The sequence below is a fragment of the Gopherus evgoodei genome, chromosome 6, assembly GCF_007399415.2.
Source record: "Gopherus evgoodei ecotype Sinaloan lineage chromosome 6, rGopEvg1_v1.p, whole genome shotgun sequence".
Taxonomy (NCBI): Eukaryota; Metazoa; Chordata; order Testudines; family Testudinidae; genus Gopherus; species Gopherus evgoodei.
In genome coordinates, this window is record NC_044327.1 from 91,747,528 (window position 1) to 91,765,212 (window position 17,685).

General features: G+C 42.4%; 1 protein-coding gene across 2 annotated transcripts in view; it reads left to right on the top strand.

The window, feature by feature from the left end:
* Positions 1 to 17,685, top strand: part of JMY (junction mediating and regulatory protein, p53 cofactor) — a 155,300-nt gene that overhangs the window by 108,044 nt on the left and 29,571 nt on the right. The window contains exons 7-8 of one of the 2 annotated variants that reach the window (XM_030566549.1): positions 9,427 to 9,615; positions 13,386 to 13,472. In XM_030566549.1, the coding sequence (XP_030422409.1) occupies positions 9,427 to 9,615; positions 13,386 to 13,472 (276 nt within the window). The remainder of the gene's footprint in view (positions 1 to 9,426; positions 9,616 to 13,385; positions 13,473 to 17,685) is intronic. The other variant, XM_030566550.1, reaches the window with a different exon arrangement.

Consider the following 17,685-nt stretch of genomic DNA (forward strand, 5'->3'; position numbering starts at 1 on the left):
GGGGTGGCAAAAATTTCAAATGCCCTGTGGCAAACCCCAGCCTCATTGGCCTCAGTCTCTAAGAGAGTGGAACGCAAGTTTTTTGAACCCGCCAAGAGGCATGAATACATACATACCCACCCCGCTCCTAACTCCCTGATGGTTGAGTCAGTCAACCACAGGGAACGGCAGGGCCAAGTAGCCCCTAATTTGAAAAATAAAGATTCAAGGTGGCTGGACTCATTTGGAAGAAAGATTTATTCATCCTTGAGCTTCCAGTTATGGGTGGTGAACCACCAGGCTCTCTTGGGCCGGTATGAGTTCAATCTGTGAGGCTCCCTGCCCAAGTTTGAGGACTCCCCCCAGTTCTGCTCCGGCGGGGAGGCTGGGACTGGGTGCTCTGTCTGATGACTTCCTCCTGTCCTGGTCAAGCCAGTTTCTCTATGCCTTTCCCATGTTTCCACTGATCTTCAAGGTCCTGGAAAAGATAAAGACAGACAAGGCCCGGGTCCTTCTGATTGCCCCGGCCTGGCCCAGGCTGCATTGGTATGGGACCCTCACAGGCCTTGTGGTCACCCCACTGTTGCCTCTCCCAGGACCAGGGCTGCTTCCTCCACCGCAACCTAGCGGCAGTCCACCTCATGATATAGCTGCTCACTGGTTAGGTACGGAGGAAAGGACGTGCGTGTCCTCCTAGAAAGCAGGCAGTCCTCCACATTCTGAGCCTACTTGGCAAAGTGGTCTCGGTTTTCCAGATGGGCAGATGAGTGGGGTGTTTCCCCGGGGGCTGCCCCAATTCCTCTTATTCTGGACTACCTCCTTCACCTTAGAGCTCAGGGCCTGGCGCCCTCGTCAGTCAAGGTGCACTTAATGGCCATCTCAGCTTTCCATCCGCCAGTTCAGGGCCACACGGTATTGTCCCATGCTATGACTGGCCGATTCCTTAAGGGGTTGGATCGTCTCTTCCCATAAGTTAGGCCCACAGTCCCACAGTGGGACCTAAACCTGGTGTTGTTCCGTCTCATGGGGCCCCTGTTTGAGCTGCTAGCCACATGCTCCTGGTCACACCTTTTATGGAAGGTGGCCTTCCTAGTTGCAATCATGTGGGCTAGGTGGGTCTTGTAACTCAGGGCCCTGACCTCTGAGCCCCCGTACAGGGTGTTTCATAAAGATAAGGTCCAGCTCCGCGCACACCCTTCTTTCCTCCCGAAGGTGGTCTCCGCCTATCATATGGATCAGGCCATTTTTCTGCTGGTCCTCTGCCCCAAGCCCCATGTGTCCAGTGAGATGCGCAGCCTCCACATGCTGGATGTGCGACAGGCTCTGTCTTTTTACTTGGAGTGGACTGAGCCATTCAGAAAGTCCTTGCAGCTGTTCATTGCCTTGGCCGAGTGCATGAAAGGTCGGCTGATCTCCACTCAGTGGCTCTCCAACCGGATCACCTTGTGCATCCGTACCTGTTATGATCTGGCGGAAATCCCTCTGCCACCAATTGTGAAGGTGCACTCGACTAGGGCACAGGCCTCATTGGCTGCCTTTTTGGCCCATGTCCCCATTCAGGACATTTGTAGGGCTGCCATGTGGTCTTCAGTTCACACATTCACTTCGCATTGTGCGATTGTCTCTCAGACCAGGGAGAACACCGGGTTCAGCAGGGCTGTTCTCTGTCCCGACAGTTTGTGAACTCCTTTCCACCTCTAGCTGATATAGCTTGGAATCACGTATTGTGGGTTACACATGAGCAATCACTCGAAGAAGAAAAGAGTTGCCTTTTCCGTAACTAGTGTTCTTCGATGTGTGTTGCTCATGTCTATTCCACATCCCACCCTTCTTCCCCTCTGCTGGAGTTGTCTGGCAAGAAGGAACTGAGGGTGGGGGAAGTGTGCAGCGCCCCTTATACCGCACAATGGAGGTGCCACTCCAGGCTTGCTAGGGTGCTCCCCTATGGATACAGGTAGGGGAAAAACTTCTGGCACTGATGCACAGACGTGGAACAGACATGAGCAACTGCCTTTTCTTCTATTAGTGTCCATATGGCTGCTCCACATCAGGTGCGCATTTTCCTCTTGAGCTCTTAATTGGAGATTTTCAGTTAGGAGTGTCTGTTTGGCCCATATATGCGCCCTGTGCCTCTTCGTGCAAATAAATCTGTTAGTCTCTAAGGTACCACAAGTTACTCTAGTTCTTTTTGTGGATAGAGACTAACACAGCTGCTACTCTGAAACTTGTCAAAAAGGCCATATTAGGCAGGCATGGGCAAACTGCCTTCTGTTTCTTCTAAACCATCTTGGCCTGAGACGGAGCCATAGTGTCTGCCTTGAGCGTGCTTTGGTTTTTTTTCTAATATTAGTTTTTATAGTTAATTGTTAGTATATTTGTAATTGTTTTACTCCTCTCTCCCCTCAGGGAGTTTTTTTTTTCCTGGCAGGGCATGCCTGGTTCTCCATGTTTCAAATGTTGCGCCTCTGCCAAGAGACCATACATGTGAGTGATGGCCATTCTAAGTGTGTCCGTTGCTTGGGGGTGTCCCATGTCTCCCAGAACTGCAACTTCTGCCTGTCCCTCAAGTCCAGGGCAAGGAAAAACAAGAAGATTAAACTCAGAGTGCTAATGATGGCCAGCTTCTGAGTCAGGTCAGGACACCCCCCTACCATCCCTCCACCCCCATACGTGTTCCAGCACCCCTTCTATCTCAGCACAGGCTTCCCCTAAGAAAGGGAAAACTTCCAAAAAGAGGAGTGCATGCTTTCACCTTAAGGAGACAGCTCTGAAAAGGTCCAGGTCCCAGGGAGATCTACGGTTTCTGAAACCTCGACCTTTCAACTCAACCCCATGCCATTGAATTGAACGGCTTCTCCTCCAGTACTGGTGGGGCCATAAAGTCCCAGAGCACAAAGAAGAGAGAGATCTCCAATAGGGCCTTGGTACCCTCTACCAGCAAGAAGGGCAAACATAGACACTCGGGGCTGGTGATCTCGAGTTCACCCAGCTGTTGGTACCTATGTGTTCAGCCAAGCCATTGGTACCCATGCATGCTGCATTCTTGGCACCAAGCAAACAGTGGTGCCACCCACTATTGGCTTTAGCTACTGTGGTGATACCGATGCCCTACTTGATAGCATAGGAATTAAGATATACTGAGGACCTCTCAATAATAACCAGAGTCCCTACTATTTATGGGTAGTGATCATCTCTTGGTACTGAGACCCTGATCTACAGACTACTGTCCTCCAGTACTGCAGGTTTCTCCATCACTTTTATTGGGTGCTCTCTCTTTGGATCAGATGGAGGAGAAGAGACTTTCAGTCGGTCTCTATTTTTGTTCAGGCCTCTCCAACATATCTGTTCAGCAACCCATTCTCTTAAAGACGTAGGGAAGATTGGGGTCATTATCAAGGTGGCCCCTCATGCCACTCCCACTTCCATATGCCCTCTCACCCCCAGTGTCCATACTTGGATCTCTGGGCAGCCTATCAAGAATTTTCCAGACCACTGGTACTCTTCATAGGAAGGCCAGAGTTGTACAGCCCTTTCCTCCCCAGCCAGCCCTCCCATAGCAGATGTTTGAGGTTCAGGAAGCTAGGATAAGGATAAGATAAGGAGGTCACCCCTCAAACACTTGGTTATGCCTCTGCCACCATCCATGGCTGATGATTTTCGACAGTTTCAAGACCTTGTTAAGAAGGTAGCTGACGCTTTTCAAATTCCTCTTGAAGTAGTCAGTGATTCACAGCACAAACTGTTGGATATCTTGTAGTCAGTAACCTGTCCAGAGTGGCGTTACCCATCACTGAGGCACTTGTAGATCTGAATAAGACTGGTGGCAGACATCTGCCACTGTTCCACCCATGTGGAAATAGGCGGATAAGAAGTATTATGTTTCCCCTATGGTTTCTGACTACTTGTTCTCCCACCCAACACCTAACTCCCAGATGGTGGATGTGGTAAATAAGTGGAGCAGGGAGCACTTCTCCAGGTCTACCCCATATAATAAGGACTAGAAAAGGCAGGATCTCTTTGGGTGAAAGGCCTTTTTGTCAGCAACCCTGTATTTCAGGATGATGAATTGTCAGGTGGTCATGGCCAAATATAATTTTACACATTATAACAGATTCACAGTTTTTATTGAATTGCTGCCACAAGAACATAGGGAGCAATTCCAGTCCATCATCTGAGGGCCACTTGGTGGTCAGAACTGCCTGTCAAGCATGTTGGTGTGCTGCGCACACACTGCTGCCAGGTCCATCTCCACGGCTGTGGTTATGAGCAGGGCATCTGAGGGAAGTACAGACCGCTGTGGAGGATCTTGCCTTTGGTTGTAAACTGTTCTTGGAAATCATGCGTGACTGCTTGTGCATGCTAAAGGACTCTAGGACTGTTTTATGATCCCTGGGTATACATACACCTACAAATAAGACAAAGTTTAGTAGATAACAAACTGCCCAGAGATCACATCCCATTCAGTGTTCAAGGTTCCATAGATCCACCAAACCCCCCGCTAGAAAGAGACATAGATTTCAGAGAAAGAGGGCTGCATGACCACTCTCCATGATGACCCAGCCATCTTGAAGCAACAGTTTTAATGGATTGGTTGATGGTTCAAATCCTCCTGCACCTCTGGATTTACAGCTGCGCCCATGAGCCCACCTTCCCCATTTTGGAGATCACCTTGCCTATTTCAAACATGCTTGGAGGTGGATCACTACAGACAAGTGGGTCATAGAGGTCATAACATCGAGTTATACCATCCATTTTACATCACTTTCTCCACTCCATCCCTCTTCCTATCGTTCAGGGACCCCTCTCTGAGTTTTTATTGAGACAAGAAATGAACTCTCCTTTGATTAGGGGCAAGATCGCTGGTTCCTCCGCCTCACAGGGAACAATGTTCCCTCTAATTTTTCCCATCCATGTGCGGAATGAATTTTGTTATGGGCACCAAATTATTGAGGTAATGTGTGGATGTGCGCCACCAGTAGAAACAAAAAACATCGATATAATATACATTTTTAAAAAGTTACCATACAGATAATTACTTCAGCCAGGACGGTTTAGGCATTTTAGAATTCACCACTCAAAGAATTAAATTTAATCGTAAGAGAGAAATAAAAATTATGAAGTGCATAGACCAGTCAAAAAACTCAAACAGCAGCACACTGAAAGAATAAAATTACTGAGAATATATGTGTATTGCAGGAAGTTTCAAGAAATAACAATAATAATAATACACATATGTGTTGGGAGGTGAATGTGAAAGACGGAGGTGTACACTGTGTGTGAGACAGAGACGCGTTGCCGCTTTAAGTATGTTGCCCTTTTAAGCAGATCAGCACTCAAAGCAGCCACAGCAGCAGTCAACAACAATCTCCCGTTGTCCCACTCCTGAGCTCTGTCACGTTCTCCCCGCTCTGTGGAGAGGGGATGTGGGAGCAGGGGGACACCCTAACTTCAGCAAACCCTCTCCTCTCCGCCCCCTCCGCCCCCCCCCCCCCGCTCTGCATAGCAAGCAGGAGAGGCTCCTGGGAGCAGCACCAAGTCAGAAGGCAGGAGCAGCATGGTGTAGGGGGAGGGGCACCTGAAGTGCATTGCACTTGATAGCCTTCTGAGCAGCTGTGCAGCTTAGAGGGAACTTAGGACGGCAAGGGGTTTTACTTGAAGTATTTCCTTCTGCCAAAGGAGGACAGAGAGTGGAGACCAATCTTAGATCCAAGACTTCTAAAACAAGTTCAGAAAGTCTCAAAAGTTCAGGATGGTGACTCTGGCAGCTGTAATTCCCTCACTGGAGAAAGGGGATTGGTTTTTGGCTCTCTACCTACAAGATGCCTATTTCCATATAATGCTATACCCATCACACAGGAAATACCTACACTTCACTATAGGTCAGGATCATTTCTACTCCTGAGTGCTTCCCTTTGGTCTTTCGTCAGCCCCAGTGGTGGTGTCAAAAGTCCTGGCAGTAGCAGCTGTTTATATCTGACAAGAAGTGTCCTGTACTTCGATGACTGGCTATTCAAGGGCCGCTCCTATGAAGTGGTGCTGTCTTCCACCCAGACCGTCCTTGCCTGTTCCAGGTGTTGGGTCTGCAGCTGAATGTAAAAAAGTCCCCATTAACCCCTGTATGGAAGATACAGTTTGTGGGGACATATTTGGATTTGTTGATGGCCAGAGCTTACCATCTATTATATTCATAATCTTATCATGAAACTATGGAATTGGTGTGTAGCTCATCAGATCCAAATTTTAGCACTCTGCCTCCCCACATATTCAGAATGCCACAGTTGATATCCCCAACAGACACTTTTCACAGGATTACGTACGGAACACTCAAGTTCTCCACAGCATGTTCCTAAAATAGGGACTGCCACAGAGATGGATCTCAATACCTTCTTCAAGAACAGGTGGTGTCCACTTTTCTGCTCAAGCAGGTGTCTGGGCCACCACTCCTTGGGAGATGCCTTTTTTGGAAGAAGGGTTTGTTCTATGCATTTCCTCCAACACCACTGATACTAAGGATGATGAACAGGGACAGAGAGAGTTATCCTTATAGTGCTGGCAATACCGAAACAAGCTTGGTATGCTTACATGCTTCACCTAGATGTCCAACCATCATTCAGGCTCCCAACTTTTCCTCATCTCCTGTTACAGGTTGTGGGTTGTGCTTCATCCCAGCCTAGTAGTTCTCCACCTCAAAGCATGACTCCTCGATGGTTCACGGAACTAGAATCCTCCTGCTCTCTACTACTCAGTAACACCTCTTGTACTTCCAGGAAAAGATCAACCTGCATTACTTACCTGCAGAAATGGAAGAGATTCTTCCACTGATGGTGTCATTGCTGCTTTCTGCCTGCAGCAGTGTCACTTTGTCATCTTAGATGATCTATTGGATCTAAAGAAATCAGGGTTATGAGTTCAGTTAAAGTCTATTTGGCTGCAATATCAGCCTTTCATTCTCTGGTAGAAGGATTCTCCATATTTGTTCACCCAGAATAGTCTAGGTTTACTAAGGGTTTGGAGACAGATTAGAAATGTCCACAGATTAGGCACCTACTCTGACCTGGGACCTCAACCTGGTACTCGGTTACCTTATGAGACCTTCATTCGAACACTAGTAACCTGTTCTCTGTTGCATTTATCTGTGAAGATGGCCTTCTTAGCAGCTATCACATCGGCCCATAGGGTCAGAGAGATTGGAGCCATGATGACAGATTTCTCCCACCCCCTCTTTATGGTGTTCTTTAAGGGCACATTCTCCTTACAGCCACACCCTAAATTCTTACTTAAGATTCTATTGAAGTTCCATCGTAATCAACCCATTCATATACAAGTATTTTTCCTGAAGCCACATAGTTCACTACAGGAATCCTGTTTACATATCCTGGGTGTTAGCAGGGTATTATCCTTCTATTTAGATAGGACCAAGTAATTTAGGAAGTCATGTAGGCTCTTCATTTTCTTTGCGGATAGATTCATGGGGTTCTCGATCTCTACTCAGATTATCAAGATGGATACCTGGATGTATTACCACTTGTTACGATGCTGTGGGCGTTCTCTTACCCCAAAAAGGGCGTGTGTGTGAAAACATGTTCAGCTAGATCACAGGCAACATCTGTGGCATTACTGAAGAATGTACCAGTATCTAAAATATGTAGGGCTTCTACGTGGGCTTCAATATATATGTTTTTTGAACATTGTGCCCTGATTCATGTTGTCAGATCTGCTGTGGCACTTGGTTGTGCAGTACTCTCTTCAGTTCTGGACTCTATTCTGAAGCCCCCTCCTCCATCTGGTGATACTGCTCAGACATCACCTGAAGTTGAGCACCCATAAAGATGCTACTCAGACAAGAAAAAGAGGTTCTCACTTTGTGCAGTAACCATAGTTTTTTGAGATGTGTCACTATGGGTGCTCCACTACCCAGCCTCCTTGCCCTCTGCTTTGGATTATTCCTTAGGGGATGTTTGGGTGGGAAAGGAACAGAGGGTGCTTTGCCTGCATGCCCGTATATAGTCTTTGTATCTGGCACGAGGTGGTATTAAGTGCTTTTGCGGGCCGAGTAGACACTAAGTGAAAATCTCCAATCAAAGGCTCAAGAGGCACATGAGCACCTGAAGTGGCACACCCATAGGGACACAACCTCTTGAAGAACTGCAGTTACTGCACAGAGATGGATCGCAATACCTTCTTCAAGAACAGGTGGTGTCCACTTTTCTGCTCAAGCAGGTGTCTGGGCCATCACTGGGCTCCAGGGTTTTTGCTGCCCCAAGCAGTGGGGGGGGAAAAAAAAGCAAAAAAAAAAAAAGCCGCAATTGTGATCAGCGGCAGCTCCACCATGCTGCTTTCTTCTTCAGCGTCAATTTGGCATCAGGCCCTTCCCTCCGAGAGGGACCGAGGGACCCGCTGCCGAATTACAGCCGAAGAGCCCGACTTGCCACCCCTTCCCCTTGGCTGCCCCAAGCACCTGCTTGCTGAGCTGGTGCCTAGAGCCAACCCTGCTGGGAGCACATCCTGGAACAAGTGAACAGCTGTAAAGATCCTGAAATATTCCTTGCTCTGGGAACTTATTCCTTATCATAGGCAGGCTGGGAAAACAGTTGGCCAATGAAGCTGTCTTAGGCACCATGAATAATGATTTCCTATCCCCCGTCATGAGCCTGCTTGGATTTCCACACAATCAGTGAAAAGCCAGTAGTGCAAGAGGAAACCATACATTTCCACTAAGATAGTGCCTCACCTCCCCAATGAGCCCTGATGAAGTGAGTGAGATTTTGTGGAGTAAGGTGCTATTCCGTAAGAATATCACAAGCTGGATCAAAGATTACAAACTCTCCTGGGAAGTAGTAATATCTTAACAAATGGCCCTCAATCCTGATAGATTAGATTATGTATGTATTTTTTTAAAAACTGTTTAAAAGAACATTAAAGTTGCAAAGTCAAGAACTCAGTCTGGAAATGCCAGAATTAAGGATGCTTAATTCAGTACATGGGATGGACATTTCTCACTGAATGATAGTTATTCAATATTACTTTTTATCCTTATTATGACTTCATGCATTATTTACTGCACACTATCCAAACCTTGCATCGAATGCCAAATTTTTAATTTCTCATGGACTTTTTTCTTATCGCACTCATCACTTTAGTATTTGGAGTGCTTCATGAACATTGGTCATTTTTTCTTCACACGTCTGTGAGGTCATGTGATTTTAAAGCTGGGGAGCTGAGGCACAGAGAATAAGGACAAAATTGACCATTGTCCACTAATTTTGAGTGCTCAGTTTGAGACTCTAGGACTTGACTTTTTCAGAGTATTTGTCATCAGATAGCATTTTATATACTTGAAGCACAGAGCCCATTGACCTCAATTGCAGGTCAGTGCTTAACGCTTCTGCAAATCAAGCCCCAGGGGTTCTCCCCTCTCTCCCAACCTCTTTCCCTTTTCTTCCTCAGGATGTTTCCTTCTCCTCCATACTGCCTGGATTCCAGCAAGCGGAATGTTTGAGATCAAAGAAGATACGGCCGCCATACTCTGTTCTAGTGTCCAAGGGACCCTGGCAGTTGGGAAGAACAATTACAGGAAAGGCTTTGCTCAGTATGGCTGACACAGAGCTCTGTGGGGGAGGAGAATGCTTAGTGGAGGTGAAATATTTAAAAAGTTTTGTAAATGCCCCTTAACCTCTACTGAGCACCTACAAAAGGTGATGTTCAGAGGCTTATAACTTGGCTGAATTTTGGGTGGATTTCCATGACAACAGGCAAAGATCTCTGTGTTCCCAGGGCGATCCTCCCTCCCCCACCCCTGGATCAAATACGAAATCCTAGCTCCAATGTGAGAGTGCTCTCAAGAAATTTTTTGGTGGTCTTGGAGTGTGGCCACCAATTCTTGCTGGAGGCCACTCTGACAATTTTTCCTAAAATAATTAATTTTAAGAAAAATAAATATGCACACATACATGTCCAAATTGTAGTTTATTTCTGTAGTATCAGAAGGATAGCCGTGTTAGTCTGGATCTGTAAAAGCAGCAAAGAATCCTGTGGCACCTTATAGACATGCATCTGACGAAGTGGGTATTCACCCACGAAAGCTCATGCTCCAAAACATCTGTTAGTCTATAAGGTGCCACAGGATTCTTTGCTGCTTTTATTTCTGTAGGTTTCTGTAGGCTCAATAATAAAAATAAAAATAATGTTCAGTTGTCTCTATTCTTTACTGGACCTAAACAGAATAGAAACACATAATGTACTTTGCATGTTCTTGTGTTTTTTGTTTTTGTTGTTTCTTTTGCTTTTTTGGTTGTTTTTTATTAAGACTTGCTAGCTAGTAAGTCTGTTTCTATGAAAAGTGATATTTATATGTTTGTTTACACTGGTTTGTCCCCGCAATCACTGTCCAGGAGGCTGTGACTGCACAAAAAGCCATGGTGGCTGCATTTGAGAAATGCTGCTCTAGATGTTTTAAATTAAACAGTTGTAAGAGTCATTGTTTTGCCAGTGATGTATGCTTTTCCCTAACCTCATTCTTGATGTCTGAAGTATTTTTGCTGACATTTTCCCAGAACTTTAGGCAGACACATGGCATTGAAAATTTCAACCTGAATGGTTAAATTCATAGATTCCAAAGACAGAAGGGACCATTGTGATCATCTGCTCTGACCTCCTGTATAACACAGGCAATAAAACTTCCGCAGAATAATTTATTTTGAGCTAGAGCACGTCTTTAAAAAAATCCAGTCTTGATTTTAAAATTTCCAGTGATGTAGAATTTACCACAACTCTTGGTAAATTGGTTAATTACACTCACTATTAAAATTTGGCAGAGTTACAAGCAACTGAAAACTGGATCTTTTAATGAAAAGTGTTAGGCAAACATAACTATTGCAGGTAGTGTGACCATCGCTGCCTATAACAGCGGTGCTATGGAGTACAAACCCATGCAAGACAATTTTTTTAATGCATTGTATTTAAATATGAATACAAAGTACAATGGAAGTTTAGGAAATCAACATATGTGTTCATTTTTGCTAGTAGTAATCAAGTAGTTTTATTAAGTGACAAAGGCTGAAAGGGTTGACCAGATTTTTGTTAGAAAAAGTGAAGATAGCTTGTAAACTTGAGGGTTTTCTGGGTTTTTTTGTTTGTTTTTTGTTTTAAAAAATAGAAGCACACGTTGATATCACTGTAGAAATTAGCCCAGTGATTTGAAGAGAGAGAACCTATTACTATAGAATCCATTAAAAAAAGCCTACTCTTTGGAGCTATTCCCATATGCTTTCTGAAACAAAGCCGTAAAATGCAAATAGCATGCATCTTTAGCTAAGTCTGCATGATCTTCTGAATATCTAATTTCTAAATTAAAGAGCATCAGAACAAAGACTTTGATTTCTTACATTGATACCATCCTTTATTTTTTCATCTTAACGTTAAGCTTTCCTATTTTAATTAGCATATAATCAGCATTTCTTACAACCAAAGAAAGGGCAACTGTACTAAAAATAAAAGTTGAACATTTAGTCATCTTTTCATGTTTGTGTCTTTTTATATAAGACCTTGAATTACTCTCTCTCTCTTCAGGGCTTTATTTAAGTTTAATAACTTTTAAAATTGGGGTAAATGGAAGTGTATAATTTGTAAATTCAGTCCTGCTCAAGTAACATCAGAGCAACATTCTAATGAGCATCTCAAATTTAAAAGGTCTTATTTAATAGTTCCAAATCAGAGTTTTTATTTAGATATAAAAGAAATAGAGACCTAAAATATTAGAATGGGTCATTTCTTGATCACTAGAAAGTGAGCTCACTATAGGTTTTGTGCTAATTGTTTACTTGTCTGACTCATTAGAAACATCTTTCATTTTTGTTGTTTCAAATTGTTTTGATTGTCAACTCTTAAGTGAAATGGCATTTTTGGTACATTTGTCTGAGGAATTATCTGTAAGTATAGTAACCTTTGTCATTTTCTTTCTCTGATTTCTCTTTTCTCCTCACCGTACTAGTCACAACTTAAAATATATTAGCGTAGAAATGCAGTACCTTGCCCAAAAAGTTACAATAATCTTTTAAACAAGCTAACAGGTTTGAGAGACAACAAAACAGAGATCTAACGTTTAAGTCTCAGCTTCTGAAAGTCATTTATCATATTCTAAATTTATTGTTGTAGTTTCCAAAGTTTAGTTTATAGGAAACGTTTGCTGCCTAGTGCCTTTATTTTATGGATAAATAGAGGATTCAGGTTTCCAACCCTATTAATGACCAATAAAATGATTAAAAATTTAAAGTGTTAGTATTTACCAATAATTCAGAAGGATATTCCATTATGAACCTACATTCTTCTTTGAGTATTGCCTGCATGAATTTCCATGTAGGTGTCTGCTCTTTGAAATTTTTTAGGTAACATTGCCTGTTGAGGCTGGACACAAACTCTGCCTACTTCTTGCCCATCACTATCCCCACTGGTCCTCTTTGAGGAGAATGTAGCATTTTCCCTTTTTTATTCCTATTGTAAATGATTTTCCCTTCTTAAAGTTTGAGAGTTGGTGTTAGGCTTCTGCTGTATTTTTGGTCTCCATTAGACATTTTGATTTCTTTGTTTTCTTGACTTAATTGAGCCTTCCTAACACCACTGCAGGTGTCTGTTGATTGATGGCTGAGGTCAAATCAACTATCTTTGATGATGCCTGTGATGGTGCCTTGTCTGTAATGGATGAGCATACCCAGTGCCTCTTTCCCCTTATGGAGGGGCACGCTTGCAATCAGTTCTACATGTGGAGCATAATCCAACTGAAGTTTGGTCAAGTTTACAATATTGTGAGAACTTCCTGTAATTAATGTGAGGTAACTGTGTGTGTATAATGTAACACAGTAAGTGTAATAGCTAAAGAGCCATTTTTTCATCAGTTCTTTAAATTAGACATGTCAGAAATGACTCTTGGAAAATAAGGTGCAGGTGCAGAAATGTAGATACAATAGCATCCATGTTTGTGTGTGCAGTCACCAATTGCACATGGAAATTAGGAATTTGCACTTGTGAGTTGCCAGTTGTCTAGCTGAATACATAATTATCTAATTTTGCTTCAATGTTAGCAGTCATTGCTCACGTCAGTTAAAATGGAGTTGCAGGAGTAGCTGTGCACTCTCAACTTTTTGAAAAATCAGTGAGTTGTGCTACATCGATAATGGTGTTAGACTTGGCTAGTAGCTGCTACCTATATGCTCTGGTGGTAGTCAAGAACAGTGTTAACACAGTTGTTTAGGTTTTGTGTCTTTATTCAAAGTTAAATTAGATTACTATATGATGACTGCTTAAACAATTTTACTTTTTAATGCTTAGTGCTGTTTGTAAAATATTACCGTATGCCTTTATAAGTTGATATTTGGAATGTATACTTTATAGGTAATATTTTGTCTCTACAGGAGATCTGCATCGCAAAGCATAATGAAAAGTTCCAGCAGCGCCATCAGAGTGAAGAGAAATACAGAATGCATCATACTGTGCAACTAGTGAGTTTGTGCTCGGTTATTGAAATTAGCCTTTGATTCATTTTTTATATCCCTTGCCATGCATTAATTAGAGCAGTGTTTTCAGATGGATTACTATTTTGAACAGTTGGCATATAACCTGGAAACTTTGGATAAAGATGAGTAAGTAGAAGTTCATGATAAGATATCTTATCTAATTTTTTAAAGTAAAACTGATGTTGTTAAACTAATGACTCCCACACATTATTGGAGGTTATTTATTCTCTTTTACTATAGATAGAACTCCTTTGGGGCCATCTGCCTGTCCCAAGTCAGGATAAAGGAGGAGGGTTGGGCGTGGGGCTAGCAACTCCACCTCGTAAAAAATCAACCTGCTACAGAAACGCCAACAACAGAGACTTTTACCCTGGAAAAAGAACGGTCTTTAACTCGAAGATGCATGACGCTGGGTGGTAAAAGCCATGTGGAAGCCACTAAGCCAATTTCAGGCTGATAGCAAAAAAGTGGGCTATACTTGGAACCAGCTAGAGCGAATGGATAGAGGACTCTGGAGATCTTTGGTTGGCGATTGGGGTGACGGGCATGAGTGAGTGAGTGAGTGACTATAGATAGATCTTTGGACTAGTTTTTTAAAGCGATATCTTGAACGAAATATTTTGCTATATAGTTAGAACCCTGAAATGTGTTGTGTTGTAAAAAGGGGGTTCATCTAAATTGTTGGATGTCCAGTAAGTTTATTTTAAAAATTATAAAAATACTTAGTTTAGAGAGAGAAATGGTAAGTCAGCTCTTAATTTTTTTTTCTTATTGCCAATTCTGGGGTGTAACTCCATTATTTTAGTCAGAGGGGTTCTTTTACATATCTTAGGGGATACCACGATTGTGTCCAACCAAAATAATCATAAATTATTAACCATGGTTATAAAGAAAGGAAAAGAAAACATTAAACAAAACAACACACATGACAACATAAATGATAAACTGGTTACTTCTGTTAGGATCTCTTCTGTATGTGTCTGTGTGGAGAGTTTTTAAAAGAAATTACACCCTTGAAAGTAAACCGCCTTTGGGGAGCGTTTTTCTCTTAGACTCATAGACTCATAGGTCAGAAGGGACCAATATGATCATCTAGTCTGACCCCCTGCACAAGGCAGGCCACAGAACCCCACCCATCCACTTTTATAACAACCCCTAACCCAGGACTGAGTTATTGAAATCCTCAAAACTGGTTTGAAGACCTCAAACTGCAGAGAATCCACCAGCAAGCGACCCATGCCTCACGCTGCAGAGGAAGGCGAAAAACCTCCAGGGCCCCTGCCAATCCGCCCTGGAGGAAAATTCCTTCCCGACCCCAAATATGGCGATCAGCTAAACCCTGAGCATGTGGGCAAGACTCACCCGCCAGCACCCAAGAAGGAATTCTCTGCAGTAACTCAGTTCCCATCCCATCCCATCCCATCCCACATCTCCCCGCAAACCACTGAGCAGACTTATCTGGTGATAATCCAAGATCAATTGCCCAAATTAAACTATCCCATCATAACATCCCCTCCATATACTTATCAAGTTTAGTCTTGAAGCCAGATAAGTCTTTTGCCCCCACTACTTCCCTCAGAAGGCTGTTCCAAAACTTCACTCCCCTAATGGTTAGAAACCTTCGTCTAATTTCAAGTCTAAACTTCCTAATATCCAGTTTGTACCCATTCGTCCTCGTGCCTACATTAGTACTAAACTTAAATAATTCCTCTCCCTCCCTAACGTTAACCCCCCTGATATATTTATATAGAGCAAGCATATCCCCCCGCAGCCTTCTTTTGGCCAGGCTAAACAAGCCAAGCTCTTTGAGTCTCCTTTCATAAGGCAGGTTTTCCATTCCTCGGATCATCCTAGTAGCCCGTCTCTGGACCTGTTCCAGTTTGAATTCATCCTTCTTGAACATGGGACACCAGACCTGCACATGATATTCCAGATGGGGTCTCACCAGCGCCTTATATAACGGTACTAACACCTCCTTATCCCTGCTGGAAATACCTCGCCTAATACATCCTAAAATCGCATTTGCTTTTTTAACAGCCATATCGCATTGGCGGCTCATAGTCATCCTGCTATCGACCAATACCCCAAGGTCCTTCTCCTCCTCCGTCGCTTCCAACTGATGCGTCCCCAACGTATATCTAAAATTCTTATTATTAATCCCTAAGTGCATGACCTTGCACTTTTCACTATTGTATTTCATCCTATTACTCTTACTCCAGTTCACAAGGTGGTCCAGATCTTCCTGAATAGTATTCCTGTCCTTCTCCGTGTTAGCAATACCCCCCAACTTCGTGTCATCTGCAAACTTTATTAGCACATTCCCGCTCTTTGTGCCAAGGTTGGTAATAAAAAGGTTAAATAAGATCGGTCCCAAAACCGATCCTTGAGGGACTCCACTAGTAACCTCCTTCCAGCCTGACAGTTCACCCTTCAAGACGACCTGCTGGAGTCTCCCCTTTAACCAGTTCCTTATCCACCTTACAACTTTCATATTCATCCCCATCTTTTCCAATTTAACTTAAATCAAGACACAATTATATTGTTTCCCCAAATTACAGTAAGTTCACTCTTAGTATCTTATTAGATACTTAAATTGTTTTGCTCATACACAAACAGTTTGTTTAAGGGCAGATGGGACTCGTCCAGTTATTAATAAAAAAGTCAGTTTTATAGATGGCCATAGTAAACAATCTTAGTTAAATCCTAAGAAATCAACAAAATAAGTAAATTAGCTATTTAGAAGTCCTGTAAGGAGCTGTCTTGAAACAGACAACTTACAAATATCAACAATCTTAAATCCCCACTATTCTTCTGTTTAGCTTCTGTCTCCTCTCTGAGGATACATGGTTTAATCATCTTGTAATTAACAGGAAAAACTGTTAATATTTTAAGGTACAGCAGCATTTTTACATCCCAATAAAATCATTAAAAGAGTTTTAATGTTTTAGTTAATGTTCTCTCAAACCATGCTGAAATCTTGGTGAGGTTTTCATGGGGTTATTTCTTTGAGTCTTCTCTTTCGTAGCTGTTCGTGGTAGCTTACTTGTAGAGATGGACAGGATGAACTATATTGAGTACTGTGTTTGAGCAGGGTAGCAGAGGGTGTGTTTTATGCCCTTCTTCCTATTTTCATAAAATTATAGAAAAACAAACCTTTCAGATTTATTTAGATTAAAAGTTGGTTGCTGTCACCCCTTCACTGTTTGATTACTTCCATGGGTTGTTCTTAGAGGCCTCTTCATCTTATGAATATGTAGTTTGTTAATGTATGAAGGTATTGGAGTTCAGCAGGAAATGAAATTGTTTCCAGAAACTCTTCCTGTTTTTATAGAAAAGTTTTGTTTTTGTTTTTGTTTTTGTTTTTTTGTTCTTAAAGCAAAGTCTTTGGCTTAAACAGTTATTAAAGAAGTTGTTGATTCTATGTGACAGTTTTTAGAAAGAGGATGATCCTTGTCTTCCTGAGTTGGGTATGAGAATTCCTTAAGTACTGCCATTAATTAATTATTTTCTGCCATGAATATAAATAGCCTATACTTTAGTAGCTTCTTACATTAGTAATTAGTTAGCAAGGTCCATCTTGGTACATAAAGTATTTTACCATTTATGTAGGAATGATATTAGGAGCTTAGCATTTGGTTAACGTATTTGCAAGCATGCATCTCACAAACATTTAAGAAATAAAAAAAGGTTTAAAATATTTCCAACTACAAATGTTTTTCCTGGCGTTTTGAAGAGTAGCAGAGGTTTTTCATAGTATAAACTCTTATGGGTAATAAACATGGGTTATGGTTAAGGAGTTGTTATCTTTCTGGCATTTGCTTGTCGTTGGGAGTCAAACAGAAACCTCATGGAATTTCTTTGATTAGACTGAACATTTTGTGACATATTAAGTTTAGCTAGTTATGTATTGTTTTTTTATTGTGGCTATAACCTACTTGTAGCTATGTCTTATTATTCAGTTAAGATGCAGACAAGTTTGTAATGACCTATCAACTAAAAATGTATAATTTAATATCATTTTCCATCAATACTGAGGTCTCTCTGGTACCGTATCTTAACAATTGCAAAGAAACAGGTATTTTTCTTCCAGTTAGGCAAGACTGGCAAATTGTGGTGGTCTATGAATATGAAGTAGTATCGCTGCCATTAACTGCTGAAAGGTTGTTTTGCAAAAAGCAGTGAAATAATATAACTTGGA